The sequence below is a fragment of the Amphiprion ocellaris genome, chromosome 7 (genome assembly GCF_022539595.1).
Source record: "Amphiprion ocellaris isolate individual 3 ecotype Okinawa chromosome 7, ASM2253959v1, whole genome shotgun sequence".
In the NCBI taxonomy this organism is placed as follows: domain Eukaryota; kingdom Metazoa; phylum Chordata; class Actinopteri; family Pomacentridae; genus Amphiprion; species Amphiprion ocellaris.
Window position 1 is genome coordinate 37,737,467 of NC_072772.1, and position 17,594 is coordinate 37,755,060.

Below are 17,594 nucleotides of genomic sequence, written 5' to 3' on the forward strand. Positions count from 1 at the left end.
TAAGAGAAGAAAGCAGGAAAATAACCGAGAGGAATTAATAAAGAAAAACAAAAAGACGACACAGGAAAAAGAGCAAAAGAAGGAAAAGAGGAACTTTAAAATTTAAGTGCTGTTTGTTTTTTTCATTAAAATCAGGTTTTAGATCTTATTCTGCTCCTTTACATCATTTTATCTGTTTTTCTTTGGACTATTAGTAGTCAGAATAAACACAAACCTACTAAAATAAATAATAATCCACAGTTTTAAAGAATGTTTTCATGTACAAACGGAGAAATTATAACAACCGCAAACTGAAACTCTTCTGAAGTATTTCTGTGTGTTTCTGTTTAAAATCCTCTAAAACATTCTAATTATCTTCCAGATTTATTCCATATTTATTGGAATAATTAGTGATGCTTCATTCAAACAAACACTGAAACACATTTAAGAGGAATTATTTCAGATCCAGTCTGTGATTTTATGAATTTATTGATTCTGAAAAACCTCAATCAGAGTAAATCCTCCAGATGATACAAATACAGACAAAATATACAAAGAACAACGTTGGATGTACAAAAGAACTAAATGAATGGAGAGTAAATTAGAGATCATATCTGGTAAGTCACACATTATTTTACATGTTGACCCTAAAAACAAAAGCTGGTTTTATTTTACAGAGAAGTTTTTTCTGTTTGTTTTTTTCTTAACATTTTAAAATCTTCAATTTTCACAATCATCTTTCAAACAACAGCAAATATACTTTAAGTAATGATGTTTATGCTGATTAGAATGCAGTTTAAAAATAAGAATTTTATGGTCAAATGCAGTAAAATAATAAATTTATATTTTTAAAAATATAGATTTCTGACGTGGACCTTATTTACAATTTTAGCCTGTTTAAAAGTTAATATCTGCAATAAAATAAACATAAATGTAAATATTAACAAATATAAATATCGATAAATATAAAGGTTAATAAATATAAAGATGAATACATGTAAATATTAAATATAAATACAGATAAATGCAAATACAAATATTAACAAATAATATTAATAAACATAAAGATTAAAAAATAATTATAAATATAATGATGAATTAAGATGAATAAGTCTAAATATAAATAAAGATGAATATTAATAAATATGAATAAGTGACTGAACAGCAGCGATCAGAAATCTGCTTTCAACAGTAAAATGTTCAGGTTTATTTTGTTCACAGGTTTTATTTTGAAATAAATCAGTCTCTTCCGGTGTGACGTTACCGTGATGCAGCTGGTAGAGTTCAGAACTAGAGAACCAGAATCCCCACAATGCACCGCAGCCCATCCCCACCAGTCCCCACAGCTCCCAGTGGAACCAGTTTGTGTTACGGTGATGAACTGGTTAATTAATGCCGCTGATGCCTTTAGGGACTGCAGGAAATATCTTTTCTGGACCGGTTATACCGTAAAAACATGCAGATTTTTACACATTTATCAGGTTCTAGGGTTCTATTAGACTAAAGCTGTGGTTCTGCTTTAGTCTAATAGAACACTTCAGGGGTTCTCCGTCTTATTTTGACTCTTTAATGTTTTCATTTGTGTCTCTTTAGTTTCACTTTTTATCACTGAACGCTTCAGGGTTTAATTCTAGTTTAACTTTTAGAACCAACGGAATGAAATCAGTTTATTTAGAACCTGTTGTTTTAATGTTCTCCTCTCCCAGTGGACATGAAGGCAGCACTGAAGCTGTAAGATCCGAGCCGCTGGTGTGTCCGTGAAGGCGTCAGAAGGCGGGAACAGTTTTCAGGAAGAAGATTCACGAGCTTCAGGTTGTTGTTATTGATCTGGTCACTTTTTTAGTCTCCACTGATTTACCTGGGCTCACCTGGAAGAACCCGGAAACACCTGGAAGAACACCTGGACACACCTGCAGCCGCTTCCTGCCGTCTAGCAGGAGACATGACGGTTTAACGGAGGATCTACCGGCAGGTCGGTTCGGTTCCTTGAATACAACACAATAAATACACAATAAATACGTAAAATACACACAATACATGTAATAAAACACGATAAATACACAATAAAATACACACAATACACACAATGCACACAATACATGTAGTAAAACACACAGAAGATTTAAAGTATTACAGTTTTAGTGCAGATGTGTGTTATTGTGTGTCTGTGTAGATCTGGTGTGTTATTGTGTGTGTGTAGATGTTGTGTGTTTCTTGTTGTGGACTAACAACAGCTGAAGTCGTCACGAGTTGTTTTCAGTCTGAGTTTATTTTTAAATCTGATGTTTGAGGAGCAGCTGCTGAAGAAGAATGTAGAACATACATCTAAACATGTCTGGAGGTTCTAGTTCTAAAGATTTAAACATGTCTGGAGGTTCTAGTTCTAAAGATCTAAACATGTCTGGAGGTTCTAGTTCTAAAGATCTAAACATGTCTGGAGGTTCTAGTTCTAAAGATTTAAACATGTCTGGAGGTTCTAGTTCTAAAGATCTAAACATGTCTGGAAGTTCTAGTTCTAAAGATCTAAACATGTCTGGAGGTTCTAATTCTAAAGATCTAAACATGTCTGGAGGTTCTAGTTCTAAAGATCTAAACATGTCTGGAGGTTCTAATTCTAAAGATCTAAACATGTCTGGAGGTTCTAGTTCTAAAGATCTAAACATGTCTGGAGGTTTTAGTTCAGGGGTGTCAAACTCATTTTGGTCCGAGGGCCGCATACGGCCTAGTTTGATCTCAAGGGGGCCGGACCAGTAAACTTATAGCGTAGTTACCGAGAACTAACAATAAGTCTAAGTTTTAAGTAAGATGTTTTAGTGCAAAGAAGAACAAGTATATTATAAAAATCTGTACATGTAATGAACTGTCCTTTTAAAAAATATATTATGAACAACCTGAGATTAAAGTAAGTGCAATTTCAACAACACTATGCCTCAGTTTAACATTTATTTGTGTGCGTTGTGCATTACAACTGATCACAGTGATTGTACAATGGCACAACATATTTAGTCACAAGTATGTGGAACTTAAAAACATAGTCCTGGAATTTAAAAAAAATCAAACTCATCAAAATATAGACATTTTTTGAAGTCCATTTTCCACATCTGGAAAGTAATTCTGAACACCTAAATTAACTCTGCACACCTTTAAATCTTAAGTAGCAGCTATTTTATACAGACAATTAAGAAAGTATAGTTGTCACCTGCTTTGTTTATGTATAAAATGTATACATTAAAAAACTATATACACAATATGGATGGCATGCGTTAGAAATAATATTCCAGGAAACCAAACACTTTTGTAGTGAATCTGTTGACTAACACTGAATTTCACAGTATTTACTAGAGCAAGTTTTCATTTAGTAACATTTTTTTTCATCGTGCAAACAATGTTTAAAGCAGCATTTTACAGGATTTACTCCTGCTTTGTATTTGCTCCTGAAACTTGACATATTTTAGCCTGCACAAGTGCATCAATATCAGGCATCATGTCCTGAGTAGCAGCCAATTTCAGAATGTCAGTTAAGTGCTTATGTGTGAGCTTTGTTTTATTAATGTTCATTACTGAGAAAACTTGCTCGCAAAGATAGGTTGTCCCAAACATGCACAACACTTTTGCAGCCAGTGCTGTTAATTTAGGGTAGCCTGGAAGGAGATGCTGATAAAATGTTTCCAAGCCCAAAGAGGCAAATTTGTCCTTCAATTCTACATCACACTGCAAATCAATTATTTCAAGTTGCATGTCGGAGGGCACTTCAGAAGCTTTTACTGTGAATGGTGAGCGAAAAACTGTGAATTCTGTCTCGAGTTCACTAAAGACCTGAAATCGTTTCTCAAACTCCCACAGCAATCCCGTAATCTTGTCTTTGTACTGTCTCATGTCAGCATTGATGCTGGCTGCACATACATCTCTTAGACAGAGGAAATGATCAGTGTCACCACTGGCAAGCTGCATCTCCCACAATGTGAGCTTCTACTTGAATGCTCGTATGCTGTCATAATACTGGGTGACAATTCAGATTATTCAAGTGCTCTGTAATAATAACCATAAATGCAAGGTCCTGCAGCCATTGTGGGCTTTGTAATTCCACAACAGGTTTACCTTTTTTCTCCATGAACTGTCCGATTTCCTCACGAAGATGGAAGAAGCGCTTTAGCACAGCACCTCGGCTTAGCCATCTTACTTCAGTGTGGTATGGCAGGCCATGGGTAATGTTACTGTCACTGAGAAAGCAGTCAAACTGACGATGATTCACACGTCTGGCTCGGATGAAATTAACAGTTCGGACAACCACCTCCATGACATGATCCATTTTTAACGACTTACAGCACAAGGCCTCCTGATGCAAAATACAGTGGAATGTCCAAAAACAACTCCCTCCATTTGCGGCTTGTACTTTGTCTTTAAACTTTGCCACAACACCCGCCTTTTTCCCGATCATTGATGGCGCACCATCTGTAGCCAGACTGACAGCACGGGACCAGTCCACTCCAACCCTGTCCAGCTCACCAACGAGAGCGCGGAAAATGTCCTCGGCTGTTGTGGTGTCTAACAGGCACCAACTCAAGAAACTCCTCTGTGACAGTCAAAGTCTCATCAACTCCACGAATAAATATGGCCAGTTGAGCGACATCCGTAATATCGGTGCTCTCATCAATTGCAACAGAAAATGTCACAAATGACTCCATTTTGCGTTTTAATTGGTTGTCCAAATCCGTCGATAGTTCTGAAGTCCTGTCTGCCACGGTATTCCTCGTCAGGCTAATGTTGGCAAAAGCTCCCCGTCAGAGTACAGCTTTGATGCTAATGCTATTTTGCTAGCAATTAGGTAGCTGGCTTTCACTGCAGCATCACTGACCTCACGGCTCCGGGTGAAAACAGACTGCTGTTTTCTCAAACCTGCCAACAATTCATTTATCTTCTGCCTTCTCAGTTCTCCTTGCAAGTTGTAATTTTCGCCATGCCGAGTCTCATAGTGGCGCCGAAGATTAAATTCCTTGAGCACCGAAACTTGCTGCATACACACCAGGCACACAGGTTTCTCATTCACCTCAGTGAACAAATAGGAGTTGGTCCATTTTTCTTGGAAAATCCTACACTCGATGTCCACTTTTCTCCTTTTTGACAAAGACATCTTGCTGATGACTGTGTCAGGCCCAGCAGAAAAGCAGGTAAAATTCCAATAGACAAAATGCTGCTTACAGACCCGGATTCCGTATTGCTGCCATCTGCTGTAAGTTCTGAGTCAAAAAAAAAAAAAGTTCTGAGTCACAGTGTTGTGTCATGTTGTCTACTCTGAATAAAACAGAGCGCCCCTAGCTGACAATATGGGAACTGCAGTTTTATCAAAAAACGTACTTAATAATTTTTAGGTATTTTTTTCATATTGTAGATTTATTATGTCTGGAGGTTCTAGTTCTAAAGATCTAAACATGTCTGGAGGTTCCAGTTCTAAAGATTTAAACATGTCTGGATGTTCTAGTTCTAAAGATCTAAACATGTCTGGAGGTTCTAGTTCTATAGATCTAAACATGTCTGGATGTTCTAGTTCTAAAGATCTAAACATGTCTGGAGGTTCTAGTTCTATAGATCTAAACATGTCTGGAGGTTCTAGTTCTAAAGATCTAAGCATGTCTGGAGGTTCTAGTTCTGAAGATCTAAACATGTCTGGAGGGTCTAGTCGGATTGGAAATGAGACCAGACTTAAATCAGTGTTTCCTTCATTTATTTATTGTTGAATTAGAACTCTGGTTTAGATCCAGACTCAGACGTTCAGCAGCTCCATTCATTCATCTCATCTATTGAACAGTTTCAGGTTCTTCAGAGGAGGTCCTTACTTGCAGCAGGTGTGTCTACAGGTGAGATCATGGCCATCGCCCACGTGGCAACCGAGTATGTGTTCAGCGACTTCCTGCTGAAGGAGCCCAACCAGGTCCGGTACCGCAGCGTCCGGACCGAGCTCGCTGTCGACAAGATGGTGACCTGCGTGGCCGTCGGGCTGCCGCTGCTGCTCATCTCCCTGGCCTTCGCCCAGGAGGTCTCAGTGGGTGAGTGTGTGGTGGCAGCGTCATGATGTGAAGCACGGTGGAGGCAGCATCATGACGTTAAACCAGAAGAAGCTAACCCTAGCTCCCGAGATGGTCTAATGGGTTCTATGATCTGTCTAATGGGTTCTGTGTTCCGCCTAAATGGGTTCTATGTTCCGTCTAATGGGTTCTGTGTTCCGTCGAATGGATTCTGTTTTCCGTCTAAATGGGTTCTGTTGACGTTCTGTTCCAGGAACTCAGATCAGCTGCTTTGCTCCAACTAACTTCTCTTGGAGACAGGCGGCCTACGTGGATTCATTCTGCTGGGCTGATGTCCACACCAACGAGCTGCCTCTGTGGCTGCACAAGGTACACACTACTACTACACACTACACACTAATACTACACACTACTACACACTAATACTACACACTACTACACACTACGACACACTACTGTACACTATTACTACACACTACAAGACACTACTACTATACACTACTACTACACACTACTATACATTACTACTACACACTACTATACACTACTACTACACACTACTACAAACTACTACATACTACTACTACACACTACTACACACTACTACTACCAACTACTAGACACTACTACACACTACTACACACTACTACTACACACTACTACACGCTACTATACACTACTACTACACACTACTACACACTACTACTATATTCTACTACTACACACTACTAGACACTACTACTACACACGACTACTACAAACTGCTAGACACTACTATACACACTACTACTACACACTACTACTACACACTACTACTACACACTACTAGACACTACTACTAGACACTACTAATAGACACTACTACTAGACACTACTACTACACACTACTACTACACACTACTACACACTACTATACACGACTACTACACACTACTACTACACACTACACACTACTACACACTACTACTACACACTACTACTACACACTACTAGACACTACTACTAGACACTACTAATAGACACTACTACTAGACACTACTACTACACACTACTACTACACACTACTACACACTACTATACACGACTACTACACACTACTACTACACACTACACACTACTACACACTACTACTAGACACTACTACTACACACTACTACACACTACTGCATACAACTACTACACATTACTACTACACTTTACTACACACTACTACACACGACTACTACACACTACTATACACTACTATACACTACTATTACACATTGCTACTCCACACTACTACTACACACTACTACACACTACTACACACCACTACTACACACTACTACTACACACTGCACCTACACACTACTACACACTGCTGCACACTAGTACTACACACTACTACTACACACTAATACTACACACTACTACACCACACTAATACACACTACTACACACTACTACACCACTACTACTACACACTACTATACATTACTATTACACACTGCTACTACACACTACTACTACACACTACTACACACTACTACTACACTTTACTACACACTACTAGTACACACTACTACTACACTTTACTACACACTACTACTACACATGACTACTACACCCTACTACTACTACACACTACTATTACACACTGCTACTACACACTACTATACACTTCTAATACACACTACTATTACACACTGCTACTACACACTACTACACACCACTACACACTACTACTACACACTACTATACACTTCTGCTACACACTACTATTACACACTTCTACTATACACTACTACTACACACTACTACACACTACCACTACACACTAATACACACTACTACTACACACTACTACTACTACACACTACTACACACTACTACTACAAAGGAAGGAGAGGTTAATTACTGGAACTAGTCTGCTCAGATACCTGTTCCTACCTGTCCTGTTCCTCCCTGCAGACTGACTCACCTGTGGACAGGTGTTCTCAGGTAGATCTGATCTAAACCAGATTCTTCAGGATGTTTGTTTCTGTTCATGAACAAAGCTGCAGTTTAAAAATATTAAATCTGTTTCTGAGGTCAAACCTTCAGTTAATTAGTTCATCAATTCATTCATTCATTAGTTCATTAGTTAATTAGTTCATTAGTTCATCAGTTCATTAGTTAACCAGTTCATTAGTTAACCAGTTAATTCGTTAATAGTTCATTAATTCATCAGTTAATTAGTTCATCAGTTCATAAGTTAATTGGTTAATTAGTTCACCAGTTCATGAGTTCATTAGTTAATTGGTTCATTTGTTCATTAGTTCATCAGTTTATTAGTTCATTAGGTAATTAGTTCATTAGTTAATTAGTTCATTCGTTCATCAGTTGATTAGTTCATTAGTTCATCAGTTCATTAGTTCACCAGTTCATTAGTGAATTAGTTCATTAATTCATCAGTTAATCAGTTCATTAGTTCATTAGTTCATTAGTTAATTAGTTCACCAGTTCATCAGTTAATTAGTTCATTAGTTCATCAGTTAATTAGTTCATTAGTTCACAGTTCATCAGTTAATTGGCTCATTAGTTCATCAGTTCATTAGTTCATTAGTTCATCAATTCATTAGTTCATCAGTTCATTAGTTCATCAGTTCATTCGTTCATTAGTTCATCAGTTAATTAGTTCATCGGTTCATCAGTTAATTAGTGCATTAGTTCATCAGTTAATTAGTTCATCAGTTAATTAGTTCATTAGTTAATTAGTTCATCCGTTCGTTAGTTAATTAGTTCATCAGTTCATTAGTTCATCAGTTAATTAGTTCATTAGTTCATTAATTCATCAGTTAATTAGTTCATTAGTTCATTAGTTCATTAGTTCATTAGTTCACAGTTCATCAGTTAATTGGCTCATTAGTTCATCAGTTCATTAGTTCATCAATTCATTAGTTCATTAGTTCATCAGTTCATTCATTCATTAGTTCATCAGTTAATTAGTTCATTAGTTCATCGGTTCATCAGTTAATTAGTGCATTAGTTCATCAGTTAATTAGTTCATCAGTTAATTAGTTCATTAGTTAATTAGTTCATCTGTTCGTTAGTTAATTAGTTCATCAGTTCATTAGTTAATCCAGTCACTAGTTCATCTTTACCAGTCTGTTAGAATGAATGGATGAATAAATTGATGGATGGATGAATGAATGAATGGATGAATAAATGGATGAATAAATGGATGAATGAATTGATGAATGAATGGGTGAATAAATGAATGAATGGATGGATGGATGAATAAATTGATGGATGAATAAATTTATGGATGATGGATGGATGAATGAATAATTGTAGAAATGGACACGTGAATGAATGGATGAATGAATGGATGAATAAACTGATGAATGAACGGATGAATGAACGGATGAATAAATGGATGAATAGATGGATGAATAAATGGATGAATGAATTGATGAATGAATGGGTGACTAAATTAATGAATGAATGGATGGATGGATGGATGAATAAATTGATGGATGAATAAATTTATGGATGATGGATGGATGAATGAATAATGGTAGAAATGGATACGTGAATGAATGGATGAATGAATGGATGAATAAATTGATGAATGGATGGATGAATAAATTGATGACTGAATGGATGGATGAATGGATGAATAAATTGATGATTGAATGAATGAATGATCCTGTTTATTACAGTAATGAGTCTTAGAGGAGGAAATCATTTTTAACGGTTCCTGCTGCAGCTTTATTGATCTTTTTATTGATCCTTCCTGTCATATTTATTGATCTTTTTATTGAGCCTTCCTGTCATATTTATTGATCTTTTAATTGATCCTTCCTTTAATATTTGTTGATCTTTTTATTGAGCGTTCCTTTAATATTTGTTGATCTTTTTATTGATCATTCCTGTCATATTTATTGATTTTTATTGATCTTTCCTGTAATATTTATTGATCTTTTAATTGATCCTTCCTGTAATATTTATTGATCTTTTTATTGATCTTTTTATTGATCCTTCCTGTCATATTTATTGATCTTTTTATTGATCCTTCCTGTAATATTTATTGATCTTTTTTATTGATCCTTCCTGTAATATTTATTAATCCATCCATTCATCCATTATCTATACACCGCTTATTCCTCACTAGGGTCGCGGGGGGTGCTGGAGCCTATCCCAGCTGACTCGGGCGAAGGCAGGGGACACCCTGGACAGGTCGCCAGTCTGTCGCAGGGCTACATATATAGACAAACAATCACTCTCACATTCACACCTACGGGCAATTTAGAGTAATCAATTAACCTCAGCATATTTTTGGACTGTGGGAGGAAGCCGGAGTACCCGGAGAGAACCCACGCATGCACAGGGAGAACATGCAAACTCCATGCAGAAAGATCCCGGGAAAGCCGGGACGCGAACCAGGGATCTTCTCGCTGCAAGGCGAAAGTGCTAACCACTACGCCACTGTGCAGCCCTATTTATTAATCCTTCATGTAATATTTATTGATCTTTTTATTGATCCTTCCTGTAATATTTATTGATCCTTCCTCTAATATTTATTGATCTTTATATTGATCTTTTTATTGATCCTTTCTCTAATATTTGTTGATCCTTCCTGTAATATTTATTGATCTTTTTATGATCCTTCCTCTGATATTTATTGATCCTTCAGTGTTTAAAGGTCGTGTCTGGAGATAAGGACGTGCACGCTCGTGGACACCGTTCAGTTTCATTTTCAGTTTGAGTTGTTCATTCATAATAAACTGGTGTAGTATCAGACAGGAGGACTTTATTGATCCTCAGGAAAACTGATTGGTTTATGACCTGGAGCAGACTCTGATCAATAAATGATTTATTGATCAATAAACGATTTATTGATCAATAAATCGTTTATTGATCAAACTAAGCTTTCATTTCAGTTTCATTTCTGATGATCTGAGATATTTATCTCCATGTGTTTATTGGAGCTAATCAACAACTGCTGTGAGATCAGTTACTGATTATTAATCTGTTATCCAGTTAATGCCCACATGCTGATGATCAGTTATTGATTATTGATGTTATCCAATTCTTCCCCTACATGCTGATGATCAATTATTGATTATTGATCTGTTATCCAATTCCCCTACATGCTGATGATCAATTATTATTGATCTGTTATCCAGTTCTTCCCCTACATGCTGATGATCAGTTATTGATTATTGATCTGTTATCCAATTCTTCCCCTACATGCTGATGATCAGTTATTGATTATTGATCTGTTATCCAATTCTTCCCCTACATGCTGATGATCAATTATTGATTATTGATCTGTTATCCAGTTCTTCCCCTACATGCTGATGATCAGTTATTGATTATTGATCTGTTATCCAGTTCTTCCCCGACATGATGATGATCAGTTATTGATTATTGATCTGTTATCCAGTTCTTCCCCTACATGGTGATGATCGGTTATTGATTATTGATCTGTTATCCAGTTCTTCCCCTGCATGATGATGATCAGTTATTGATTATTGATCTGTTATCCAGTTCTTCCCCTACATGCTGCTGCTGGTGTCGGTTCTCATGTACGCTCCAGCTCTGTTCTGGAGGTTCTCTGCTGCTCCTCTTCTTCAGTCTGATCTGGGCTTCATCATGGAGGAGTTAGACCGAAGCTACAACCGAGCCGTGACGCTGGCTAAACGCCTGGCCCTGAGCCCCGACAGGTGAACACCTGAGATCACTGCAGGTTCTGTAAGTCCACAAACAGAACCAACAGAACCAGATCCAATGACACCTCTCCCCTCCTCAGTGACCCTACGGAGGGCTTCAACTACCCCCTGGTGGAGAAGTTCCTGACGACGAAGCGCTGCTCCCGTTCTCTGCTGCTCTTCTACCTGCTGTGTCGCGGTCTGACTCTGGTCACTCTGGTCCTCACCTGCACCTACCTGAGTTTCTACCTGCGCCTGGCTTCCAATGATGCGTTCCAGTGCTCACTGAGAGTCGGACTTCTGACGGCCGACCCCGGAGTACCTGAACAGGTGCAGTGCAAGCTGATCGCCGTGGGAGTGTTCTCTCTGCTCAGGTAGCTGCTCAGGTGTCCTCATTCACTGACCTTATATGGGCATGGTTCAGTGACCTTATATGGACGTCATTCACTGACCTTATATGGGCATCATTCACTGACCTTATATGGGCATAATCTTTGTGTAATCTTTGCGTGTCTGTTGTGTTAACTGTTGTGGTGCAGCCTGGTGAACCTGGTTGTGTTCATCTCGTTGGTTCCGGTCGTGATCTTCGCCGCCCTCCGTCCTCTCCTCTGCCACGGTTACGCTCGCTTCCTGGAAACCTACCAATCACTGCCCACCGTCAGCGTGCTGCCGATGCCTGGCAGCCAATGGGACGACCTCTCTCTGTACCTGCTGTTCCTGGAGGAGAACATCAGCGAGCTCAAGTCCTACAAATACATCAAGGTGAGTCTGTTACCATGACAACACCAAAGAACAAACCAGAACAATCCTCAGGTTCTCCACAGATGTTGTAGATGGTCCTCAGAGCTCCCAGTTCTACCTGCAGTAGTACTACAGACTACCCTGTCAGGAGTACTACAGACTACCTGTCAGTGGTACTACAGACTACCCTGTCAGTAGTACTACAGACTAACCTGTTAGTAATAGTACTGACTAACCTGTTAGTAATACTACAGACTGACCTGTTAGTAGTACTACACACTGACCTGTTACTAGTACTACAGACTACCCTGTTAGTGTACTACAGACTAACCTGTTAGTAATACTACAGCCTAACCTGTTAGTAGTACTATAGACTAGTTATTTAGTGTGTTTTTGAGGTATTTTGTTTTTGTTTTTTATAAAAACTTTTTTTTAGTTTTAGTCTCGAGTTTCAGTAAAAGTCATTAAAAGTTGTGTATATTTATCCTGATTGTATGTATATTTATTTATATTTATGTAGCTGTACTGTGATGTATGTGTACTGTGTGTACTGTGCAGTATTCTGTGCAGTACTCTGTTGTATATTTGTGTATTCCTGATGTTGTCGTTGGTTCTGCTGCAGGTTCTGGAGCTGCTGAGGAGGAAAGGTGGATGTTCTGAGGAGAACTTTGACTCCATGGGTCTCCTGCAGACTCTCTACACGGTGAAGCTGGACGGAGTAGATGGGAAGAAAACATCTGGAGGGAAACCAGATCCAGCTGCCCATGCAGGAAACAGCAGCCGAGGGACGGACAGCAGGACAGGAACCGAGATGAAAGGTTAGATTAGTTTCTAGAACCGAGATGAAAGGACCATAAAACACACAATTTGATACATGCATGATAAGACAGATGATACATGCAAAGTACAACTAACATGGAAACTGATTATAGTTTACTGCTATGATATACGGCTCTGGCATTAAATATACTACATATATAGCTGGTGGTAAAATTCAAACAGTAAGCAGATGAACATATCAAGTATAGTGAGGGTGATGCAGAGTAGACTGATGGAAATGGGCAGCTGGAAGCAGTGGGCTGGAGGAAGGTCAGCAGCAGCATCCCACAGATGGAGATTAGGCCATTTGGTGGGAGAACCACCACAGATCTGAAGCATCCAGCTCTGGGATCAGGGATACTTGGAGAAAGGACACAGGGAGAAACAGAGTGAGTGTAATGCAATAATGGTATATATATATTAAATATAATGCTAGATAGAGAAGGGCTCAGTGCATCCAGAGAGGTCCTCCAGCAGCCTAGGCCTATAGCAGCAGAACTAGGGGCAGAACTAAGGGACGTCCAAGAGGAAGACTCCAGCTGACCCCCTCAGGATCCCCCAGTCAGTCCTAACTATAAGATTTGTCAAAAAGGAAGGTTTTAAGCCTGGTCTTAAAATTAGAGAGGGTGTCCGCCTCCAGAACCCAAACTGGGAGCTGGTTCCACAGGAGAGGAGCTGATAACTGAAGGCTCTGCCTCACATTCTACTTTTAGAGATTCTAGGAACAACAAGTAAGCCTGCAGTCTGAGAGCGAAGAGTTCTGCTAGGATAATATGGTACTATCAGGTCTTTAGATATGATGGAGATTGGTTGTTAAAAGCTTTATATGTCAGAAGAAGGATTTTGAATTCTATTCTAGATTTAACAGGAAGCCAATGAAGAGAAATATGATCTCTCTTGCTAACTCCCGTCAGTACTCTGGCTGCAGCGTTTTGGATCAGCTGTAGATGTTTCAGAGAGCTATTGGGACAACCTGATAATAAGGAATTACAATAGTCAAGCCTAGAAGTAACAAATGCATGGACTAGTTTTTCTGCATCACTCTGAGACAGGATGTTCCTGATTTTTACAATATTTCTCAGGTGGAAAAAGGAAGTCCTACAGATTTGTTTTATGTATGAGTTAAAGGACATGTCCTGGTCAAAGATAACGCCAAGGTTCCTCACAGTAATACTGGAGGCCAATGTAATGCCATCCAGAGTAACTATATGCTTTGAAAGCAAGTTTCTGAGATGTTTGAGGCCAAATACAATGACTTCAGTCTTGTCTGAATTTAGTAGTAAGAAATTATAGGTCATCCAGGTCTTTATGTCCTTAAGACAATCTTGCAGTCTGGCTAGCTGATTAGTTTCATTTGGCTTCATAGATAAATACAATTGAGTGTCGTCAGCGTAACAATGGAAATTAATACAGTGCTTCCTAATAATATTGCCTGAAGGAAGCATGTATAATGTGAACAGTATCGGTCCTAAGACAGAACCCTGAGGAACTCCATGATTAACCCTAGTATGCTCAGAAGAGTCATTGTTGACATGCACAAACTGGAACCTGTCTGATAAGTAGGATTTAAACCAATCCAGTGCTGTCCCTTTAATGCCAATAGAATGTTCTAGTCGCTGTAACAAAAGTTTGTGGTCGACTGTATCGAATGCCACACTAAGGTCCAACAAAATAAGTATAGAGACCAGTCTGTTATCTGACGCTATGAGAAGGTCATTAGTAACTTTCACCAGAGCTGTTTCTGTGCTATGATGCACTCTGAAGCCTGACTGAAACTCTTTAAACAAGCTATTCCTTTGTAAATGTTCACATAATTGATTTGCAACTGTTCTGTCCCGAATTTTAGAGAGAAATGGGAGGTTAGAAATTGGTCTATAGTTGGCTAAAACATGTGGATCTAGAGTGGGCTTTTTAAGTAAAGGTTTGATTCCAGCAACCTTAAAAGCCTGTGGTACATAACCTGTTACTAGAGAGAGATTAATCAGATCTAACATTGAGGAATTAATTAAAGGTAAAGCCTCCTTGAACAGTCTAGTTGGGATAGGATCTAAAAGACATGTCGATGGTTTGGATGTAGAAACTATTGAAATTAGTTCAGAGAGATGTATGGGAGTGAAAAATTCTAAATATCCATCTGGTCTTACAGCCAATTCTAAAGCATCTGTACTCGATGATACATCTGTGACATTTGTAGGAAGGGCCAGATTAATTTTTTCTCTAATCATAATAATTTTATTTGTAAAGAAGCTCATGAAGTCATTACTGCTCAAAGCTAAAGGTTAGGATACAAGGTTGAACAGAGCTCTGACTCTTTGTCAGCCTGACTACAGTGCTGAAGAGAAACCTGGTGTTTTTCTTGTTTTCCTCTATTAAAGATGAATAATATGTTGTCCTGGCATTACCAAGAGCTTTTTTTTTATAAATTACGAGACTATTTTTCCTAGCTACATAAACCAATCAGCTGGTTTAACTCCAGAATGTCACAGATCAGTTTATTTACAGAAAACATTACATTAACGTCTAGTTTCTGGGGTTTTTATTAAATATTATCTGGAATTTAGCAGAAAAATCTGTGAATTATCTGTGGATTTACTGACAAACAGCCATGCTAGCTGTTTTCATGCTAAGCTAAACTATGCTAAGCTACTGTTAGCCACTGATGCTAATGATAATAACAGAGTTTTTTATTTCCAGAGTTCACTCCACTGCTGACAGGAAGTAGTGATGTCACTGGAGGCGGAGCCAGTGAGGGGGGAGCCACCCGGCAGTGAGCGATGTGATTGGCTGAGGTCTTTGAGCAATGTGATTGGCCGAGGTCTTGGAGTGATGTGATTGGCTGAGGTCTTCCTGAGGAACATTTTCCTGAATGCCGACGAGTCGACTGAAAGTTTCCGATCCTTTTTAAGACGTTAAAACGCTGCAGTTTTAAAAGCGAGTATTTGTTTACAGAGATGTTGATCAATCAGAGTTATTGATCGTTTATCGGTTTCTTCTGACTGTAGTCAAACTAAACATTCTGATGAATAGAACCGTAGAACAGACGAGGAGTTTTCATCAAACCTCCATCAGTTCTCCTCAGTCTGCTGCTTCTGAGGAACTTTTCTCCACATCTGGTTGATTTTTACATAAAATGACCCGTTTGTTTTTGTGTCTTTTTGTGGATTGAGGCCTGATTATTAGCGTAGAATATTAAGTTTGGTGCTGCCTGAACCTTTGGGATCTTTATTTTGGAACCAGAGTTCCTTTAAATCCACGTTCTGTTGGTCTGTGTCCATTTGCACTGATTCTGTGGAGTTTAATGAGATTATTGGATTTCAGGAAGAGAAGCTACAACATGGAGCTGGATGTTTCTCATCTTCTGGACCTTTAGAACCCTGTTCAGATCTGTTCATCTGTGTTTATTAAACGTTACAGAGTGGAACCAGACCATCTAAAAGGTTTATTTTAAATCTCAGGGATGAAACTTTTCACATCTTCTCTTTATATTCGTGTTTTTACAAATGTCAGTGTTTTTCTCTGAGTGTTTGAGATGAACTTTGTTGTGTTGCTGGATTTGTTTGTTCATTATTTCTGTTGTAGCTTTAAATAAATGTACTTGGAGTTCTTCTGACTGATTATTGACTGGAACCGTTCTTTAACTGCAAACCTGCATTCTGATTGGTCAGTTTGGTTTCTTCAGTGTTACTATGGAAATTAATGGGCTGCACGGTGGATCAGGGGTTAGCACTGTCGACTCGCAGCTAGAAGATCCCCGGTTCCTGTCCCGGCCTTCTGGGATCTTTCTGCATGGAGTCTCCATGTTCTCCCTGCTGGGTTCTCCAGGTTCCCCCCTCAGTCCAACAACATGCTGAGGTTAACTGGTGATTATAAATTACTTTTGTGAAAGTTTGTCTCTCTGTGTGTAGCCCTGTGATGGACCGTTACCTGTCCAGGTGAACCTGTGATTTACCGTTACCTGTCCAGGTGAACCTGTGATTTACCGTTACCTGTCCAGGTGAACCTGTGATTTACCGTTACCTGTCCAGGTGAACCTGTGATTTACCGTTACCTGTCCAGGTGAACCTGTGATTTACCGTTGATCTGTGGTTCTACCTGGGGACCAGTCAGGTGTTCTGCAGGTAAAATGGAGTTCTATGTGATTCTGTGGGTTTAATCCACACAATTTAAATGGTTTTTAATCATCCTATTAATTTTCTTAACTTGCAAAAAACTCTCGCCTCTTTAATTTCTTCTTTTCTTCTAATCAGACATTTATAAATTAAATTCATTAAACTAAACTGCCTGTAGCATCAATATACCGCCAGCAGGAGGCGCAGCTGCGGTGGAGTTCTGACCGTTGGATTGAAGAAGCAGAAGA

The 17,594-nt window shown here is 38.7% G+C and overlaps 1 protein-coding gene across 2 annotated transcripts; it reads left to right on the forward strand.

Moving 5' to 3' along the window:
• Positions 1-988: 988 nt before the first annotated feature.
• LOC111563038 (pannexin-1-like) lies at positions 989-16,840 on the forward strand. 2 transcript variants are annotated; one of them, XM_023261923.3, is made up of 8 exons: positions 989-1,951; positions 5,835-6,023; positions 6,256-6,371; positions 11,517-11,692; positions 11,779-12,051; positions 12,217-12,439; positions 13,041-13,236; positions 15,932-16,840. In XM_023261923.3, exons 2-8 carry the CDS (start codon positions 5,843-5,845, stop codon positions 16,006-16,008), a joined length of 1,242 nt encoding a protein of 413 aa, XP_023117691.1. In that variant the 5' UTR covers positions 989-1,951; positions 5,835-5,842; the 3' UTR covers positions 16,009-16,840. The 2 variants fall into 2 exon arrangements, with proteins under 2 accessions (XP_023117691.1, XP_023117690.1); XM_023261922.3 differs by having other exon boundaries at positions 994-1,951; positions 5,786-6,023.
• Positions 16,841-17,594: the final 754 nt, after the last annotated feature.